The 19965-nt window shown below is 30.7% G+C and overlaps 2 protein-coding genes across 7 annotated transcripts in view; one reads left to right on the top strand and one right to left on the bottom strand.

Annotated features, from left to right (window-relative positions):
* Positions 1-232: 232 nt before the first annotated feature.
* Positions 233-8542, bottom strand: LOC115881788 (elongator complex protein 6-like). 2 transcript variants are annotated; one of them, XM_030899444.1, is made up of 3 exons: positions 8392-8542; positions 7542-7872; positions 233-797 (listed from the first exon to the last, which is right to left on the bottom strand). In XM_030899444.1, exons 2-3 carry the CDS (start codon positions 7851-7853, stop codon positions 357-359), a joined length of 753 nt encoding a protein of 250 aa, XP_030755304.1. In that variant the 5' UTR covers positions 7854-7872; positions 8392-8542; the 3' UTR covers positions 233-356. The 2 variants fall into 2 exon arrangements, with proteins under 2 accessions (XP_030755304.1, XP_030755305.1); XM_030899445.1 differs by lacking the exon at positions 8392-8542 and adding an exon at positions 7934-8025 and having other exon boundaries at positions 235-797.
* The window catches only part of LOC115881786 (mitochondrial dicarboxylate carrier), an 81047-nt gene continuing 69115 nt past the window's right edge, over positions 8034-19965 (top strand). For 3 of the 5 annotated variants that reach the window (XM_030899440.1, XM_030899439.1, XM_030899443.1), the window contains exons 1-3: positions 8034-8172; positions 12804-13009; positions 15896-16042. In XM_030899440.1, coding sequence (XP_030755300.1) covers positions 12832-13009; positions 15896-16042 — 325 coding nt within the window. In that variant the 5' untranslated portion in view covers positions 8034-8172; positions 12804-12831. Of the gene's footprint in view, positions 8173-8667; positions 8754-9323; positions 9385-12803; positions 13010-15895; positions 16043-19965 lie in introns of those variants that run through there. The other 2 variants (XM_030899441.1, XM_030899442.1) reach the window with 2 other exon arrangements.

Raw genomic sequence — 19965 nt, 5'->3', positions numbered from 1 at the left:
ACGGCAAAATAGAAGAAATGTATCAACCCAACTTTTATCTCTTTTTAATACATTTGATTTTCCATTAAGCAAATATAAATTTTGTGTAAGGTATGAAGAGTATTGAAAGATAGTAATTAACTCTGAGATCGTTTTCATTGTGAATACCCCATAAACAAGACAAATTAAATTTTGATAGAACATTATTGGAACTAAAATTGATATTTATGTCTCTTTTTAAATAAATCACATATGTATATGTAAAACTTTATTTTAACTAAACACGAATTCTCCAAACATGTTGTTTAAAATATTTAAAATTAACATTTTTTGCAAAAGTTCTTTTGTAAAAATATAAAGAACCAATATGTTAAGGCTTATTTATACAAGTTGTATATGGTTTCTCCAGGGTGGAAAGTCTTGACACCTCTGTCAAATGTCCTGTAGTGATAATTGTTTATACTATCACCTCTTTGTATGGTCATTAACCCAGTTATGTCTGTACTTTTACCGGTTTTTAATTGCGATATTTCAACAAAAACATCGCATATATGCTGAACACTTTTGGCTACAATTTCGTCATTCTTTGATCCAACATGTGCATTAATCACAACAGAAATATTATCATTGTTCGTTAAATTAATGCAGTAGTTGATAAAGCTAATTATCTGGGACAAATCTATTGCTAAGTCTAGAAAATGGCTAACGTCATCGATCACTAGGTATACTGGACAGTCCTTCAAAGAGCAATAGTTGTCGATATGTTTCTTTATTGAGAGAAACAAACACTTTAGCATTTGTGACTCTTCAAAACTTTCCTATAACAAAATATATATTAATGAATATTTCGGAAATTTTTATTATATTAATGAAGTTTTCATATACAGGGTGGTCCGAACCATAGAGTTAAAAATTATAAATCCGAACTGTATTCCGGAAACTTCGGCAGCATATTCAGCAGATAAAAATAAGTAAAAAAGTTCGTGTAAATGTATCTTCTAAAATGCTTAGTTTCGGAGATACAGGCCGGTGTAGAAATTTCATTTTTATTTCGATTTTTTCCCGATAATTTCTGAAGTAACGTCAATATTTGCATGAAAATTGGTGTCTGGGAGTTTTTTGGCGTGATGAATTTGATTTTAATGTCAATATGATTCCTATTTGTAGGGGGCGCGACCTACATATGTTTTAACTGTTTTGAAGAGTAATAACTTTTCGTCCGTACCTGTATAAAACTACTGAGTGAAAAAATATACATTTCCGTGACTTTTTACGTAAAAAATGTCTCTTGGTAAAAATCGCTACGAGCAACCGTTCTCAAGATATTTAGAATGGAAACAGTCAATTCATGTCATTATTGACAAAAGATAAACACGTTGAGTAGATAGGTATTTGACTGAAATAATAAATTTCAGAAATTATAATTTTTTTAAATTAATCATAAAACATTGGCAGAAAAACATTTCAAATTTATGATTTGAGTCTAATAACTATTTAGCTATTTTTAATTTATGTCAATGACGACTGGTATGGATAATTTCGATTCCAAATATCTCGAGAACCATTACTCATAGCGATTTTTATCAAAAGACCTTTTTACGTAAAAATCGTCGTAAATGTATATTTTTTTACTCAGTAGCTTTATACAGGTACGGACGAAAAGTTATTACTCTTCAAACCAGTTAAAAACAAATGTAGGTGGCGCCCCCTACAAATAGAAGACATATTGACATCAAAATCAAATTTCTCGTATCAAAAAACTCACAGACACCAATTTTCATTCAAATATTGAAGTTATTTCATAAATTATTTGGAAAAAATTGAAATAAATATAAAACTTAAATAATATAAAACTACAAAAAAACTGTATCTCTGAAACTAATAATTCTAGGACATACTTTAAACGAACTTCATTACTAATTTTTATCTGCAGAATATACCCTGTATTTTGAAATTATAAAAAATTAAAATTATAAATAATCGTATACAGTCACGTCTAAAAATGCTTCGTTTCCGAGATACAGGGTGTAGAAGTTTCATTTTTATTTCGATTTTTTACAAATAATGTTTGAACTAACATCGATATTTGGATATCTGGGTGTTTTTTAATATAAAAATGCGATTTTGATATCAATATGGCTCCTATTTGCCCAGTGGGTGCCACCTACATGTTTTTTTAACTCTCTCGAATATCAATAAATTTTCATCCGTACCTGCATTAACTAGTGACTGGAAAAAAAAAATTTTGCGCCGTGTTTTGCGTAAAAAAGTCTCTTGGTAAAAATCATTACGAGCAACAGTTCTCATGATATTTGGAATCAAAATAGTCAATACATGGACAAAAATTAAACATGTTGATTAGATAGTTATTAGAGTGAAAAATAAATTTGAAATGTTTTTGTTGCCAAAGGTTCAACAGAAACTATTATCATCTATTATCAAAATGGCAAGTTCTTCAACTTACAAGACAGTGAAAGGTATAGGTACTGTTCATCCTAAATACCAACGTTCAATTAATATAAGATACCACCTATTTTCCTCCCAACAAAACATTCCTAATATCCCATAGTATCCAATTTCTCCCCCATGTCAATGAGACACATTCTTTTTGAATGCTTACCTGTTGCCTCCAATAGGTCTTGATTCTTTAATGTTGTTACCTATGAGAATATTTTCGCGCCTTTTAACATTTCGAAGATTAATAAAGTTATGGAATTCTTAGACAGCATCAACATAACAAAAAAACTTTAATTTCTAATAATTTAAAATAACTTCACATTACCTAAAGCTTTATTATTGAGCGCTAAAAAACCCTCGCTGTTGACGCGCTCTATAAACTCCTCTATCTCTCATCAAAAAAACCCCTCTGTCTCATCAAAATTAAAAAAAAATCTCAAATTTATAATTTCAGTCCAATAATATCTAGTCAACATGTTTATTTTTTGTTAAGAATGACATGTATTGACTATTTCGACTCCAAATATCTTGAAAATGGTTGCTCGTAGCGAATTTTACTAAGAGCCCTTTTCTACGTAAAAAATGTCACAACTGTATATTTTTTCATTCAGTCGTTTTATACAGGTACGGACGAAAAGTTATTACTCTTCAAAACAGTTAAAAAACATGTAGATGGAGCCTCCTATAAGTAGAAGTCATATTGACATCGAAATTTCTCATGTCAACAAACACCAAGGCACCAATTCTCATTCAAATATTGATGTTAATTTATAAATTATTTGGAAAAAATCGAAATAAAATTGAAATTTCCACACCCTGATCTCCGAAACGAAGCAATTTAGGAGATAAATGTAGATAAACTTGTTTACTTATTTTTATCTACAGAATATGCTGTCGATGTTTCCGGAAAAATACAATTCGGACCACCCTGTATATGACAGCTTAAATCACAATGTTATTTTGCACCAGCATTATACCTAATGCTAAAATTCTGTGGTGTAAAATTCTGCTGAATTATACCTAATGCTGTAAAATTCTGCTGAATTGGTGTAATTTGGAATAAATTGAGTAAATCGAGATATTTTTTTTGAAATATGCTTGGATATGTAGGTTAGTTTTTTAAATTGCCCTCTTTTTGATGCAAGAAATTTTATACAGTCCCAAATTTAAGATATGACTTCACTGACATTTATTTTTCAAATGACAGCTCAATTTTTTTATGACTATCCTGAAAATGTAGATCAAATGACGTAAGTCCAAATTTTTCATTTTTATACCTATAAAAATGACATTTATAGTGTGGAGAATTTGTTGAAAATATTTTTTGAATTATTTCAAAGGTCATTTTATTTATACTAAGCAGAACGTCAATGTTTGCTATACCTATTTTCTTTTTTTTTGCAACAAGAATTGGTATTTTTTTACTTGCTAAATATGAATATTACTTTGTTTTGTTTAATTTAATAACGCTTTTTTCTCAATTTCTTTTTGATATACAGGGTGACACCTCTCATACGACTCGGAGGGAGACTTCAAGGAGAACGGTAATTTATATCAAAGTGAAATTTTGGGAGCAGATGTAGGTTAATTTAGAGCATTTTTTAAAAATATAGAAAAATCTACAGGGTGTCCCCCAAAAAAGTTACGTATCAAAGTTGGATTTTTAGTAATGGAACACCCTATATATTAATTGATTTTCGGATTCTAGAAAAAGGTATAATATCCCTAAAATGTACGGTTTTTGACATATTTCACATTTTGTGAAAATGAAGAATACTTTTTAAATTTCAACAACACTTACCTAAGTTGTAATTTACCCTGTATAGTCCGATATTTAGTTAATTAAAATAACCATTATATATGAAACCAAATTAAAATTTGATCCTTAAAGTTATACAGGGTGGGACAAAATTAATATTGAACAATGGTCACTTTTAAAAGCAGTTACCCCTTTATTTTAAATAGAAAACCCAGTATATTATTCCGATATTCAATGGAAAATTCATATATTTATCTTCAAAATACTATTAAGGTTAATAGCCTACCCCTTCGACGAATATTTTTCTAGATATTTTCATTTTGATGATTTTGCATCAGTAGATCATATTAATTGATAAAATCTTTAGAGACTGTGATATACCTTTCGTTAATTTAACAAAAACTAAAATATTTTTAAAATAAGACACGTTTAAAACATATTTTAATTGTTATAATAGAATTAAAACTAGTTATAAACGTATAATTACGTGACAAAAATTAGCTAGATGAAATCAAATGCTCAAAATGCTTCCTTTCTTCTTCACCGCATATCTGAATAAAATACTGGGTGTTCCATTTAAAATAAAAGTGTAACTTGCTTTTAAAGCTGACCAATGTTCAATATTAATTTTGTCTCACCCCGTATAACTTTTTCGGTCAAGTTTTAGTTTTATTTAAAGAACAATAGTTATTTTAATTACATATTAGGCTATACTAGGTAAATGCCAATTTAGGTAGTTTTTATTGAAATTTAAAATTTGTTCTTCATTTTCAGAAAACATTAAATATGTCAAAAACCTTACATGTTAGTCATATACTTCTCTAATGAAACTCATCATTATTTTTCTGCTAGAATCCAAAAATCAGTTAATATATAGGTTGTTTCGTTAAAAAATACAACTTTGATGTGTAACTTATTTTGTGGACACTCTGTAAAACTCTCTATATGTTTAAAAAATGCTCTAAAATAAACTACATATGCTCACAAAATTTCATTTCAATACAAGGTGTCGTTCTTCTCGGAGCCTCCGCGTCGTATAAGAGGCGCCACCCTGTATGTATGTGGCTACATTTTATTAAGTATCTCTTTAGATTAAATTTCTCATTCCGATAATAAATCCAGGGATTCCGGGATTATAGGTTCTTATCCCGGTATTTCAAAACGGGATCCCGATCCCGAAAATTGGAAACCTTAGACAGGAGTATAGGCTAATTTCTGACAAAGTAAATATCAGTGGCTACTGGTCCTTACAGGGCAAAATGAAACAAAAAGTTCCTATGAACATACGCCATCAAAAACGTAAACAAAATAATATATTTTATTTTTAAGTATAACATTGGTAAAACGTTTTTCTTCAAATTTGGTACTCTTACACACATTTTAATGCCAAAGCGAATGGCGATAGTACAAACATCCGTAACAGTTCCGAAAGATTCCAGTTCCATTAGGGTAGGTGGTAGGTACTTTTTATCCCAATGGATAAGTAATTTCATGTGATGGCTATAAATACTATGAAGGGCTGTAACTTCGCAGGGAAGCATTTTAGGGCATATGTTCATAAGAACGTTTTTTAAATTTTATCTGTTTTACTTCATATCACGTGATATCAGGTGAGTTATTTTTCTGACACCCTGTATAATAGAGTGCACGATGATATTTTTAAGTTACACTTTACATGATCAAATAATGACGTCATTTCTAGTATGAAAAAGGACAGCCTTTATGTACTAAAAATTGAAGAACAAAAATAATTCACGAGCCGCTTCTAATAATAAATGCTCAAAACAATTTCCAGTTTCATTTAGGGTATTGTCAGCAATCAAATTGGAATCAATTTGAAATTTGGTACAGTATGATATAACATAAAGATTGCAATTAAAAAAAAACTGTTGATGATACAATGATGTATCATGTATTATATACAGGGTTGTTCTCGGGACACGGGTTGACACGGATTATTGTATCTAAACGATTATTTTTATAAATTGTAAGTTTTGGGTTCGTTGAAGGACTATTAGAGCTACAATTTAAAAATATTTTTACCAGATACAGAGTGTCTATAGTAAGTAAAAAAATATTATAGTTGTTGTATTTTTTAAATGGAACACCCTGTATATTATTCTATTTTTAGATTCTACGATTGAAATAAAGGTAAATTTGATTAAGGTTTATCACACTTAAACCTTACCGTTTTTGAAATATTTTCTATTTGATGAAATCGCAGTAAAAATGTTAAGGCTTCATTTCTCCAGGGGGTATCAAAGTTTTTAATACTAAATATTTAATGAGTTTATTTATTGATCAGATATTGTGTTGCAATAATAAACAAAATACTACCTTATACAGAGTGTCTAAAATTTATATTAAATAATTACTAGCTTTAAACCGCAATAACTTGTTTAATTTAAATAAAACACCCTGTATATTTTACGAGAATCAGATGCACAATTTAATTGTCTATCAAATTGTACTATACTATCTTTTATCTATCTCTTCAAGTTTTCGAAGAAAATGCATTTTCGACGAAAACTTTAGAAAATGCATTTTCTTTGAAAACTTGAAGAGATGCTTGTGAAAAATGGTATAATACAATTTGATAGATAATTAAATTATGCATCTGATACACGTAAAATATAGAAGGTGTTCCATTTAAATTAAACAAGTTATTGCGCTTTAAAGCTAGTAATTATTTAATATAAATTTTTGGACACTCTGTATAAGGTAATATAATTCTTATTATGGCAACAATATAATCTTCAGTAAATATTTAGTATTAAAAACTTTGATACCCTTGGAGAAATGAAGCCTTAAATTTTTTACTGCAATTTCACAAAATTGAAAATATTTCAAAAACGGTAAGGTTTAAGTGTGATAAACCATAATTAATGTAACTTTTATTTCAATTGTAGAATCTAAAAATAGAGTAATATACAGGTTGTTCCATTTAAAAAAGTACAACTATAATATTTTTTTACTTATTTGGGAAACTCTGTATCTTGTAAACTTATTTTTAAATTGTAGTTCTAATAGTCCTTCAAACAACCCAAAACTGCAATTTGCAAAAATCTAATCGTTTAGCTACAATACTTTGTGTTGTATATGATGTACAACCCTGCATTCTGGACATACCATGTAATTTTTTTTAAATAAAAAAGAGCTTAATTTATGATACTAATCGAAGTGTGGGATCAATTTCTGAAAAAAGTGTTATTGGAAAATCACTCTCTATATTTAGAATCTTTCTAATTGGTATTTAAATTATAATGAAGTATGAAGTCTTGCTGGTACAAAATTGGCTTGTAGTTTTTGTGTCTTGCGTCTATGTAAGAGCTTATGTTAATTTTACCTCTATTTCTTTTCCGATACCTTCAACTATATCAGCCAGCGGATCAACTATTTTAATATTGTTACATTCAATAGCTTCTTTCAAATCGTACCCAAGTTTCTTTCCAACATTCTGATAATGATCCAAAGTATTGTGTAAAGTCAGAAAGCATACTCTACTTTTTTCATAGAAAAACTGTTTTAGTAAATGAGTAATAATAAAATTAGAGTCGGCTAAGGCATTTTCTCTAATAAAGATAATTCTATCGTTGCTCTGGATTTTTAATGAAGATAATACAGGATTAGAAATTCGTGGATCCGACAGAGAAGCCATTCTGGGGTTCTCCCCTCATCTAAAAGCAAGAAAGAAAAATGTGTCAAAATTTAATAAATAAAAACAGGATGTGCTATGACCTTCACTGAACTTTGATTGGTTTAATTATCATGCAATGCCAAATGTTTTGGACGTGTATAATTTGATATTTTTGATTGACAAAAAAGCTTTTCAATGTCATGATAACTTTTTGAGGATATTTACAGTAAATTAAATTGAAAATTTTGGCCCTAAAATATGGTTAACGCTTCTCCGAAAATTTTATTGGTCCATGTTACATACAGAAAAATCAATAAACAGTCTGAATACAGCGTTCAAGGTAACCGAAATATAAGCAATATTTAAAAAAATACCATTGCCCCCTTCAGTAAAACATCAAAGTTTAACCAAAGACTGTTTAACGTAACCTTGATAAATAACATTGGAATTTGTATGTGTACTTATCAATGCAACATTAATTTAGTGTAAAAATGGCATCGCGTAACATCGAAAGTTCCTATTACTTATTAGTTATTTAGTTCTACCTTATATAATTTACCTGCCATAAAATCAGTGCCAAACGAAGGGAATTTAGACCATTTGGTAAGTGCTTTAATTTAAATAACGCATTATTTATAAAAACACGTTTTTGCCCTTTAACCTAAAAAAAATAATGACATTGAGAAGCGGGACCACTGTAGTGCTATGTTGCCAAACGTTATCAAAAATATTTGACATTCGATTTTGCAGATATATTTCAAATAAATCGTTCAGTTCATTTGAAGAAATACAGAAATATTAATTAACTGTGTTTAAAAAGTGCGTCGGTACAGGTACGATCGAACATTTTATGTAAAAAGAGCTATTTTTTTATTTTTAAATCGGTCATTATCAACAAGAGTAGGACACTTGACAACTCAGGTAAATTGGATGATCTTAAAATTTAAGTGTATCGCATTACGATAGGGGGCAATAATTTTGATTTTTTTTAATAATAAATAAGGATTTATACTAAATTTAAATAATTTTAAACCACATTTTATAAAATTTCTATTATCACTTGAATAGTTTAAATTAACTTTTTTTAATTTTTAATTATTAGTATTATTACAATAAATAAATATATTTTATTAATTAATATCATTAATATTGTTATGCTGTTAATAAAGCTGTTATAATAAGTTATGTAATATCAGGTAATATTGAAACATTCAAATTATTCAAATTCCAACCATCTGTACATACAGTGCACATCAGTGTTGAAATTAGCATGGATTATAAATTTATGGCAGGAATAGTACAATTTGCTTTAAATAAATATTTAATTTTTTAATACTTATCAGTTTTGTGTGAGAATATACGTGATATCTATGAATAGAAACAGTGAAAATTATTGTATCTGTAGGATGTAGTACCTGTCTTCAAATTATATGGTTCAAAAATCATAAATATTTTACGAGTTGTAAATGTTGGCAGCATAAAGCATGCATAAAGGGTTTTTTATAGATTTGTGACAGTGCGCTTTTCTAAATTTAACCGCCAGTAATGAAAGGTACATAATATTAATAATATGCATTTGTTTTTTATATCTATAAATATTAATTTATAAATTTGGCAAATATATTTTACGGTTAGTTTTAACTTTAATTATTAGTAGATATTATAGAATAAATATAATCTATTTATAATATTTTTATACTGGTATATGCTAATTTGCTAAGTTTACTTATAATATATATGCGATACCTATTTATTGGCGTATAGAATTTTTATTTAATTTTTTTATTGGTTTAGTAAGATTATTATTATCTTAATTATATTAACCAAGATATCCCTCTGTTATGACTTGACGTTGTAGAGTAAAATAACTGATATGATAGGGAATAGTTTTAGCAAGCTGATTTTTTTATAACGGGTGTGTTTTAAAAGCGGCTAACCCCTGCTATAACTTTTTTTTTTATTTTTTAAGATGAAAAAACGAGATTTGGTAAGTCATTTCATATGACATAAATTAGGATTGATTGACATATGCAATTGTTTTCGGTCACTTCCTGTTTCACCGGAAATGACTACAACTTTGGATTTTTAAATGACATCTTCGTTATTTTGTTACTTTATGCTATAATTGTTGTGAGTAGTGTATTAGGCTTTTGGGTTAAAAATGGCGCCATAAAAAGCATATTCTACATTACTTTTTATTTGGGCCCCCCTAAAATAAATTATATAAACAAAATATAGTATTTTTATTTACCCTTTGGAGGGCTGTAACTTCTTTGGGAAGCATTTTAGGGCGTATATAGGAACTTTTTGTTTTATTTTTATCTGTAGAATCACACACCGAAGTAGGATGAGCATACGGACCTCTGACGTTTCCAATTTTCGGGATCGGGATCCCTGGATTTATTATCAGAATGCGAAATTTAATCTAAAGAAATACTTAATAAAATGTAGCCACATAAGACTCTTTATACGACGCGGAGGCTCCACCTTGTATTGAAATGAAATTTTGTGAGCATATGTAGCTTAATTTAGAGCATTTTTTAAACATATAGAGAGTTTTACAGAGTCAGAGTGTCCCCAAAATAAGTTCAAAATCACCCACTGAAGTTAGATACATTATTTTTTTGACAGCCTGTATATGTATAGAGAATTATTACACAAATTGAAAAACTTTATTTTTTTAAATTTATGTGAGCACGATGACGTCTATTGGGTCGTTAATCCCACAGTAGTTTCATAATTTCCAAATAATATAATATATCACTAATGTTTTTTATTTTGATATACAATTTATAGATTAACTAATAAGACAGATATCGCATTACATATTGTGGTAAACTGGAATCTATTACTACAACACTGTAAAATAATATACCCATGTAATGAATTTGAATTTTGTGATTATATGAAAATTACTAAATAACTTTAATTCTGTCTCCTACAAACCAGGAAATATTTTTTATATGGTTTGTGTATGGTTAGTGGTGCGTTATTGATTTTTAAGTTTTTTTGTTTATTTTTTATAACTATTGTACAACGTATACTTACTATTTCTTGTACATGTTTGTGACGTCTGTTAATTTCATAACTGTTATTTGGTAATAACAGAGTTGGCAACAGTAAGTGCTTTCAAAAAATAATAAGTATGAAAATGACAAATGAAAAAATAATAGATATGAAATTTTACCAGGCTCGAGTCCAGGCTTATATAGTACCCGAACTACTGAATTTTTTCTTGGAATTTCATTAAAATTTTATTATCTATATAAAAATGTTTGGTAATTATATATTTTGCATAATTTGGTTGTTTAACGGTAAAATCAACAAAAACGTCAAAAACTTCTGATTTTAAGCTGTTACTTATAAAGAACAATAGCATCAGCTTCAATTTATTAAAAAAAAAAACAGTTTTGTAACATCCCTGGATCGGACATCAATCATATCATGACATCTATGTTTTCATTTAAGATTTAGGCTCTAGAGTATCAATATTAAAATTCATTGTGCATAAATGGTTTTAATTCAGAATGGTTGAATTCTTAATTTTAATAAATCATGAATTCAGTATACCGGGTGCGTCTCAAAAGTGGCTCACCCCTATAACTTTTTTATTTTATTAGTTAAAAACACGAAAGTTGGTGTGTTAGTATATGACATAAATTAGGATTAATTGACGGTATTCAATTGTTTTCGATCACTTCCTGTTTCACCGGAAATGACTACAACTTTAGATTTTTAAATGGCGCCCTTGGTATTTCTTTACTTTATTCGATAGAAAATAACACTCTCGAGGGGTGTCTCACTTGGGTGAAAAATGTACATGTACTGCCAAAATATCATGTTACTGGCAAGCGACTGCCAATGGTTGCGAAGAATACTGCCTATGACTGCCATGTAGTTATATAGGTGACTGCCGTAAGACTGCCAATGACTGCCAGCGACTGCCAAGAAAATGTACATGTAATTCCAATAGTGAGACACCTCTCGAACACTCTGAAAAGAAATGACATATCATATGTCAACTTTTGACATTTTCGCATATGGTTTATTTGAAATTATCACATGCGGTTCATAACGACAATTTGACTCGAAATACCAAGTGTGTGGTATCAAATTATTCGTAAAAAATGCTTTTTCCAAATATGCTAAAGAGCCACCCTCGTCCCATTTGAGAAAATTGAGATATGATTAAAAATACGATTTGGCCATCTTCTAACCGGCCAGGACAAGACACTAAAAACATTAGACGATCAAACCTATTTTTCCAAGGCTCCTTGATTAAAAATGTGTGTTTCTAGTATAGCTATGGCACTCTAGATTGAAATTGAAAATATAATTTTTATTAAGCAAGAATATCAAAGGTTGACAGATGATATGCCATTCTATTCAGAATGTCATTTTCTATCGAATAAAGTAAAAAAATACCGACGGTGCCATTTAAAAATGAATAGTTGTAGTCATTTCCGGTGAGACAGGAAATGACCGAAAATAATTAAATACGTCAATTAATCCTAATTTATGTCATATAGTAACGTACCAAATCTCGTTTTTTTATCTGAAAAAATAAAAAACTTACAGGGGGTGAGCCACTTTTGAGACGCACACGGTATACTATACGACAATATAATAGATAATAGAGTTTCCTCCCGCAATATAAAAAGGGGGAATTAAGTTATTTAATCATATTAAATAAAATCAGATAATATGACGATAAACTTAATTACTGATTACATATCTTTAAAGATAATTTTATTATTACGTAATGAATATATTCGCATAAAGGTTGCTTCCTTCACATTATAGTTTGTGTTTTTCAAAAATTCTATTTTTTATATTTATAAATATATTCCATAAAAATAGCCTTATGTTTTTTTTTAAATAAATAAATATATTCAAGCTAATCTACACATTTCTTTCTCTGTATATGGTTGCTCGTTGTGATAAATAATTTATAAAAAAATTTTGTTCCAGATTAAAATACTCAACATAAACCATAACCATGACAGACAAATCTCTCAGGGAAAAACGATTAGCAAGATGGTACTTTGGAGGCTTAGCCTCGGCAGGAGCGGCATGCTGCACTCATCCACTGGATCTTTTAAAGGTCCTTCTTCAGACCCATCAGGAAGGAAAATTGTCCCTTGTACAGTTGACTGTTCATATTGTTAAAAAACAAGGTAGGGTATTAAAAATAATGTCTACATATATTTTTGGTGGCGGGTTTATTTAATTCATTTTAAAGATAATTCTTACTAGATGAAAACTAGAAGAAAATACAGTATATAGGTCTAAAACATCTTGCGACGTTGTCCGATGCCTAATTTCCACGTCCTACGATCGTTCAATTGTCCCTCGCTTAGGTTTCTGGCACTCATTGCTCTTGTTACGCCCTCCTTCCAAGTCTTCTTGGGTCTTCCACGTTTTCTCCGATGTTGGGGTATCCATTGCATAATTTGTGTTGGAAGTCGGGTGTCATCCATCCTCTGGACATATCCGTACTACATAAGTTGTTGGCGTTCGATGTCGATTGCCAAAAATCCCTCTATTCCTATCTCTCGGATTTCTTTCTTTCGGACTCTCTTTGAGAAATTCCTAAGGTTCTTCTATAGGCATCCATTTCTACCGCTTCCAGTTTTCTTCGGTTGGCTTCCGTTATTCGCCAAGTCTCTGCACCATAGAGTAGACTGCTCTTTACCAGGGTCTCGTATATATTGATCTTTCATTTTTTTCCTATTTCATTACTCCAAAATACTCCATTCAGACAGCCAATTATTCTTTTAGATTGTGATATTCTTTTTTTTTATTTCTTTATCATCTTTAGCTGTTGTATCAAATATCACTCCTAGGTAGGTGTAGTTTTGTTTTCAGAGGAACTAGACATCCGACGATTTTTAAGGCTATCGGATGGCTGCAATGTTCTAGAACACCTGCTGTGCCACTGTCTGGCACTGGAATACCGACGCTTTAAAACTTTAGGGCAAGGTTTTTTGGAGGGACTAGAGGAAACAGCAGAAGCCAACATCAGCGACATCGGGAACTTTGCAAAGAGCTGGAAGTGCTTTAACGCAAAGAAAGAATGAGAGGAAGGTTTGGTACAACCCTTGATTATGGGTACAACAATACAGTGGTATCGCAATGGGCCCAAGGCCTCCGAGTGAGGGATCAAACATGATCCCAAACCCCAGCAACCTAACCTAACCTAATCTAGGTAGGTGTACTCATTGCAGGCTTCTATCTCTTCATTTTCTAGGTGTACGCTAGATAATTCTGCACCAATAGGTAAATATTTGGTTTTCCTTGTGTTTATTTCGCCACAATTTAAAGCCCCGAGACTGCACGATAGGTTAAAACTCAAGAACGAGGACACAATAGATCTGTAAGGTCGCGGTGATTAATCCCCTCCCATACCATTCTACATTCTACATTCTACAGGGTCTTTTATGAATTATGGGTTAATCAGGGCCATGTCTATTGTAATTACTTGTGATAAAAAAAATATTTTTTTGCGAAAGACATTCTGGGTGAGAATATGAGATGTACCAATCGATAATATCTCATAGAAAAAGATACTACGAAGATATCAAATACCTACAAATCGGACAATTGGAGGGGAAACCAAAATAAAGGTCTCACTTACCGGATATCATACTTTAGAGGTGCCACACAATGCCACACTAACTATTAGATGTTGACAGATACAAATATGTATAAAAACATACATATTTGTTTAGTTGTTAGAGGTTAACCTTTTACAAAAATCGATGTTTGTAATACTAAACTATATAATATCCTTGTTTATATATTAAGCAAAATTCAACAATTTCCGAATTATGAAGTTTTCATTTTGAAATGTTAAAATTTTGTAATTTTCAGACTTGATATAATCTCATTTTATACAGGGTGTCCCACTAAGAATAGCTCTCGGCTTTATCTCGGAAAGTATTAGCCGTAGGGGCTGCGGAAAAAAATATTTGTAACTAAAGAGGCTAATGGAAATTGCTGCAAATTATTTTCAAGTTTGTAGAACGACCGCTAGGTGGCGCAACTCCAACAAAAAATAAGAAAATGGAGTTTTTACACAATTTTGCCTAGAGAAGGTGTACTATAAGTAATAGCTTTATAATCTTCAATAAATTTTGAATATTTTTTGTTAAAGCCATTTTCCCCTATCTACCAAAATGAAGTGGTGGGGGAAGGTTAAATCTGTTTTTATTTAAATATTAATAACTCTGGACTGGATGATCGGAATCCAACAAGCGAGGGCACGTTTAAAAGAGCGCTTCTTACTCTATATTGCACCATATAAACAATAATAATAAGCTTTTGAACGTAGACGCTAGGGGGCGTTTTTCAAAACTCCATTTTCATATTTTTTGTTGCAGTTGCGCCCTCTAGCGGTCGTTCTACAAACTTGAAAGTAATTTCCAGCAATTTATCATAGCCCCTATAGTTATAAATATTTTTTTCCGTAAACCCTACGGCTAATACTTTTCGAGATACAGCCGAGAGCTATTCTTAGTGGGACACCCGGTACATCTATAAACGCTAACTTGAAAATTAAATCAAAATCGTTAAATGAAACCGAACACATCGAAATTAATTAAATTGAATTGTTTAAGTGATATTTTTAAAAGTCCATAACTCGAAAACGGTTGGTTTGAGACACACAGTGTCTGTGTATCTCTATTCTTGCTTAGAATTGAAGAAAGAACCGATTTATGCAATAATATACAAGGGGTTCCATTTAAAAAACGAAACTTTGTGTGAAACGACTTTATGACAGACCCTGTATACTTAAATTTAGTACCCCCTAATAGATATTTAAAAACGGCACGGTTTTAAACGGTAATTTTTGTGGCACCTCTTATACCGTATGATCGAAAAAAAAATGGCGTCCAGTTGGCTTGGAAATGATGACCGATGACATTTTCCATATAATTTTACATATAAAATGACAGCGATCTTCATTTAATAATCTTCGTATAATAACAGATCATAAAAATGACAATTAGTCCCTAGTTATAAGTTAACGTTACTAATATACGAATATTTTGCATTTTTAGGCTTTTTAGCATTATACAATGGTTTATCAGCTTCACTTCTTCGACAACTAACATATTCGACGACACGATTTGCAATTTACGAGGTAGTCAAGCAAAATTATAGTGTGGATACATTTGCAGGCAAGGTAGCTGTGGCCGCAGCCGCCGGTAAATATATTTCAATTAAATTACAATTGATATACACTATCGGACAAAAGTAGAGCAACACTTCAAGAAATATTTGCAAATCGCGATTTTTTAATTATACATGCATGATAATGTATACAAATACAATAAATTTAAAAACTACGAAGTAGGCTATGAGTATCCATGACAACAAGAATTTTTACTAACAAAACAAATGAATTTATTTTGACATTTAGTTTTATATGCTTAATAGTAATGCGTCAAAAGTAGAGCAACATTCAAATAATTCACTCCAAAGAAGGGTTTTAGCAAAAGTAAAGGCCAAAATAATTGTGCGAGGTTTATTTTATGTTTTTTTTAAACATTTCTATGCTGGATTAGTCATGCCAAGAGGAATTCCAAATTCAAAAGACTTGAAGCGAAGAGTTGTGAATGCATTCATGGAAGGTAACAAACAAGCCGATATTTTAAGACAGTTTGTGTTACCCCGGTACAGTGTATCTAAAATAATTTCATCGTGTAATGACAGGGGACACTTAGAAAAGTTGCCAAAATTGGGAAGGCCAAAGAAAACAACAGTAATGACCGACAGACGCATCAAAAGAATTGCTTAAAACGATGCTTGGAAGTTCGCACATGGAATTATTGCCGAAATTCCAGAAATTACGGTTGGTATACGAACAGTACAAAGAAGATTAGTAGATGCAAAGTTATTTAGTAGACGTCCAGCCAAAAAGCCGTTAGTTTCGGAAAGAAATAGAGCAGCAAGGTTGGCATTCGCACGTCGGCATTTAAACTGGACCATCAATGACTGGAAAAAAGTTTTGTTCAGTGATGAAACGCGCTACAAAATATTCAATTCTGATGGAATGAGACGTGTGAGGCGACCAGTCAATACAAGGTGTAATCCTAAATACGTAACACCTACAATTAAACACGGTAAAGGCAGTGTATTTTTATGGGGTTGTTTCTCATAGAATGGGATAGGCCCTATACACTTTATTAATGACACGATGGACCGATTTGTTTATAGGGATATCATGCAGAATGTCATGCTTCCTTATGCAGAATGGGAAATGCCACTGTGTTTTATTTTCCAACAGGACAGCGATCCAAAACCTGGTTTAGGGAAAATGACGTTCGAGTTTTGCAATGGCCAGCACAATCCCTAGACCTTAACCCCATCGAAAATCTCTGGAAAGAAGTAGAACGTCGCGCGTCGTATTTGTACCCAAATGTTTCCAAATAAACAATCCTTGATAGATAAAATTAATGAAGTTTGGACAAATCTTCCCGAAAATGTCATTTAGAAGTTGATTGCTTCAATGCCGCGGCGTTGTCAGCAAGTTATTAATAATAATGTATATTCTATCAATTACTAATGTATGACTTTCAATTATTATTGTTCTTAAATGTGTTAAATATTTTTTGTTGAAATAAGACACAATAAAATTTGTTGAATACAATTTGTTGCTCTACTTTTGTCGCTCCCATTCTTATCAATTTTTATAATCAATATTATTTACCATTTTTAAACTGATTAAAAGTACATCAAAATAGTACTAGTACTAAAATAGTACTACAGTAATAGTGTAAGGATAATGTGTTAGTAAACATAGCCGAAAATCACAACCTAATAATTTTTTTTAATCAAACATGAATAAAAATGAACTTTGTTGATCTACTTTTGTCCGATAGTGTAACTCTATACAAAATAATGCTATACAGAGTGATTCACGGCCATGGTACGTTAGACGTTTATGGAGCACCCGTAATAGGATTGTTTTAAAAATTTGGATTTTTGTATAAAAGGACCTGTTCCATCTGTCTAAATTATTTTCAGCATTACAGTGTTGCCGCTTCATACTAAAAGTGGTAGCATCTTTGTTACCTATTTTAAACGGCCGTCAAAACACCCGGTATATTATTAGATTTTCCCAAACTACTTTCATACCTCCATAATTTTTCTGTTATATTAACCTACACCTATCTCTTATAGTTTTCGAGATAAAAAATAAAATATGTGTAAAATTGACAAAAATATATGATCTTAATAAGCGTTGGTTAAATCATAAATTCGGCATGTTGAAAGGTTAAAGAAGATGTGTTTATAGGTTAAAGAAAGTCGACAATATTCGACCTGTCAAATCAGCCGATTGGGTATCAAACAGGGAGATCAAAAAAATATTTCCGTTTGTTATAAAATTGTTCAAATCTTTGTTATTATAAATTCAACCCTATGCATATTATTTAAAAAATCAGGAGACTAATAAAATTGCTGCTTTCCAACGATATATCATGTTCCTATGCCTGAAGCTTCTGGTTTCTTCAGTAAAGCCATTTAGGAGATAATAATAATTCTATTATAATTATTGTTTCGTTTAAAGAAAATCGTTGCCATGACAAATATTCAAACTTTATAAGTGCCAATTAGGGCGTACCATAGAGAACAGTAATAACTAAAGTGAGAGAGACCGATCAACGTTAATTTTCGAAGACTGTGTTAGTGGCGCGACCTTTGGCGTCTAACCCGAACTATGAGCGCATTATCGATATAGTAGGTTGCTTTCATACCTATATACTGGCGCCAAAAATTTAAAATTTGTATATTTGAACCGAATCTTAATCTTTTAAGTTTATAATAAGATACCTTCGTAGTTTTTTTAGATTATTTTGTTGACAACGAAAATGTATTATTAGACTTTAAAGCATTAAAACCTATAAATGAAATACTGTTTAGGAATATAATAATTTATTTAACTCCATACTCCTTGCCATACTCCATCTCAAGGCTGCAAACTTCAATATCTTTTTTATCTAACTTGGTTGGGAGTGAACAGGTGATTATTATGTGCACTCACTATTACTATTAGGTATGTTAAAATAATTACCGAGATAAAACTTACCTTTAAAGGAAACGTTTTGTCTGGATCTCAACCACAAAACAAAAATGCCGAATAATCGTGGAATCTGAAATAATCAATAATGACAATAATCTTCTCGTCTGACAAGCTTAAAGAACAGGCACATTCAGTCAAAATCAATTTATTACTCCGATTATCAACTTATTTATATCCTTCTAGAGCTAAGAAATAGAAAAAGCTACTGACAATATAATTAATCCTGTCAAATGTTTAACTTGCAAAGTTGAAAACTTCCTTTTTTGACCGCCTAAACGCTATGCGCGTCTGGGAAGCGCGGTGACAAAATAAACTTGTCTACGAAATGCCCTATTCCATAAGCCCTCTCACTTTATTTATTAGTTTCTCTCTGGAGTGTACGTGCTACATTTCTAAAAAAAAATCTTTTATAAGATGTCAACGAAATTCTTGAGATGAAACTATAATAATAGAATAAAATTATTATTAATTTTTAAATAGCTCTACTTAAGAAACCGGAAGGTTTAGGTAAAGGAACATGATATATCGTTGAAAACAATTTTATTAGTCTTTTGATTTTTTGAATAATATTCATAGGGTTGAATTTAAAATAACAAAAATTTGAGCAATTTTATAACAAACGGAAAATAATAATATTTTTGCTCTCTCTGTGTAATATCCAATCAGTTGGTTTAGACAGATCGAATATACCGACTTTCGTTAATTTATAATCCAAATTACAAATTTTAAAATGTCCAATTCATGCTTTTACCAGTGCCTATTCAAGATCATGCTTTTGTCAATTTTACTCATGTTTTATTTATTATCTCAAAAAATGTTAGAGACAGGTATGGGTTAGGAAAATAGAAAAATTATGAGATATGAAAGTAGTTTCCAAAAATTTAATAATCTACCGGGTGTTCCATTTAAAATAAGAAAGGTGCTACCACTTTTCTAATGATGCGGCAACATTGTAACGCTGAAAATATTTTGGATAGATGGAGCAGTGGCCTTTATAAGATGCCAAAACCCAAATTTTCGAAAAAATTCTATCATTGGTCCTCC

This window comes from Sitophilus oryzae, unplaced genomic scaffold (assembly GCF_002938485.1).
Source record: "Sitophilus oryzae breed Bouriz unplaced genomic scaffold, Soryzae_2.0 scaffold_1740_pilon_pilon, whole genome shotgun sequence".
NCBI classification, from domain to species: domain Eukaryota; kingdom Metazoa; phylum Arthropoda; class Insecta; order Coleoptera; family Curculionidae; genus Sitophilus; species Sitophilus oryzae.
This window is presented reverse-complemented; position numbering and strand designations above follow the sequence as displayed.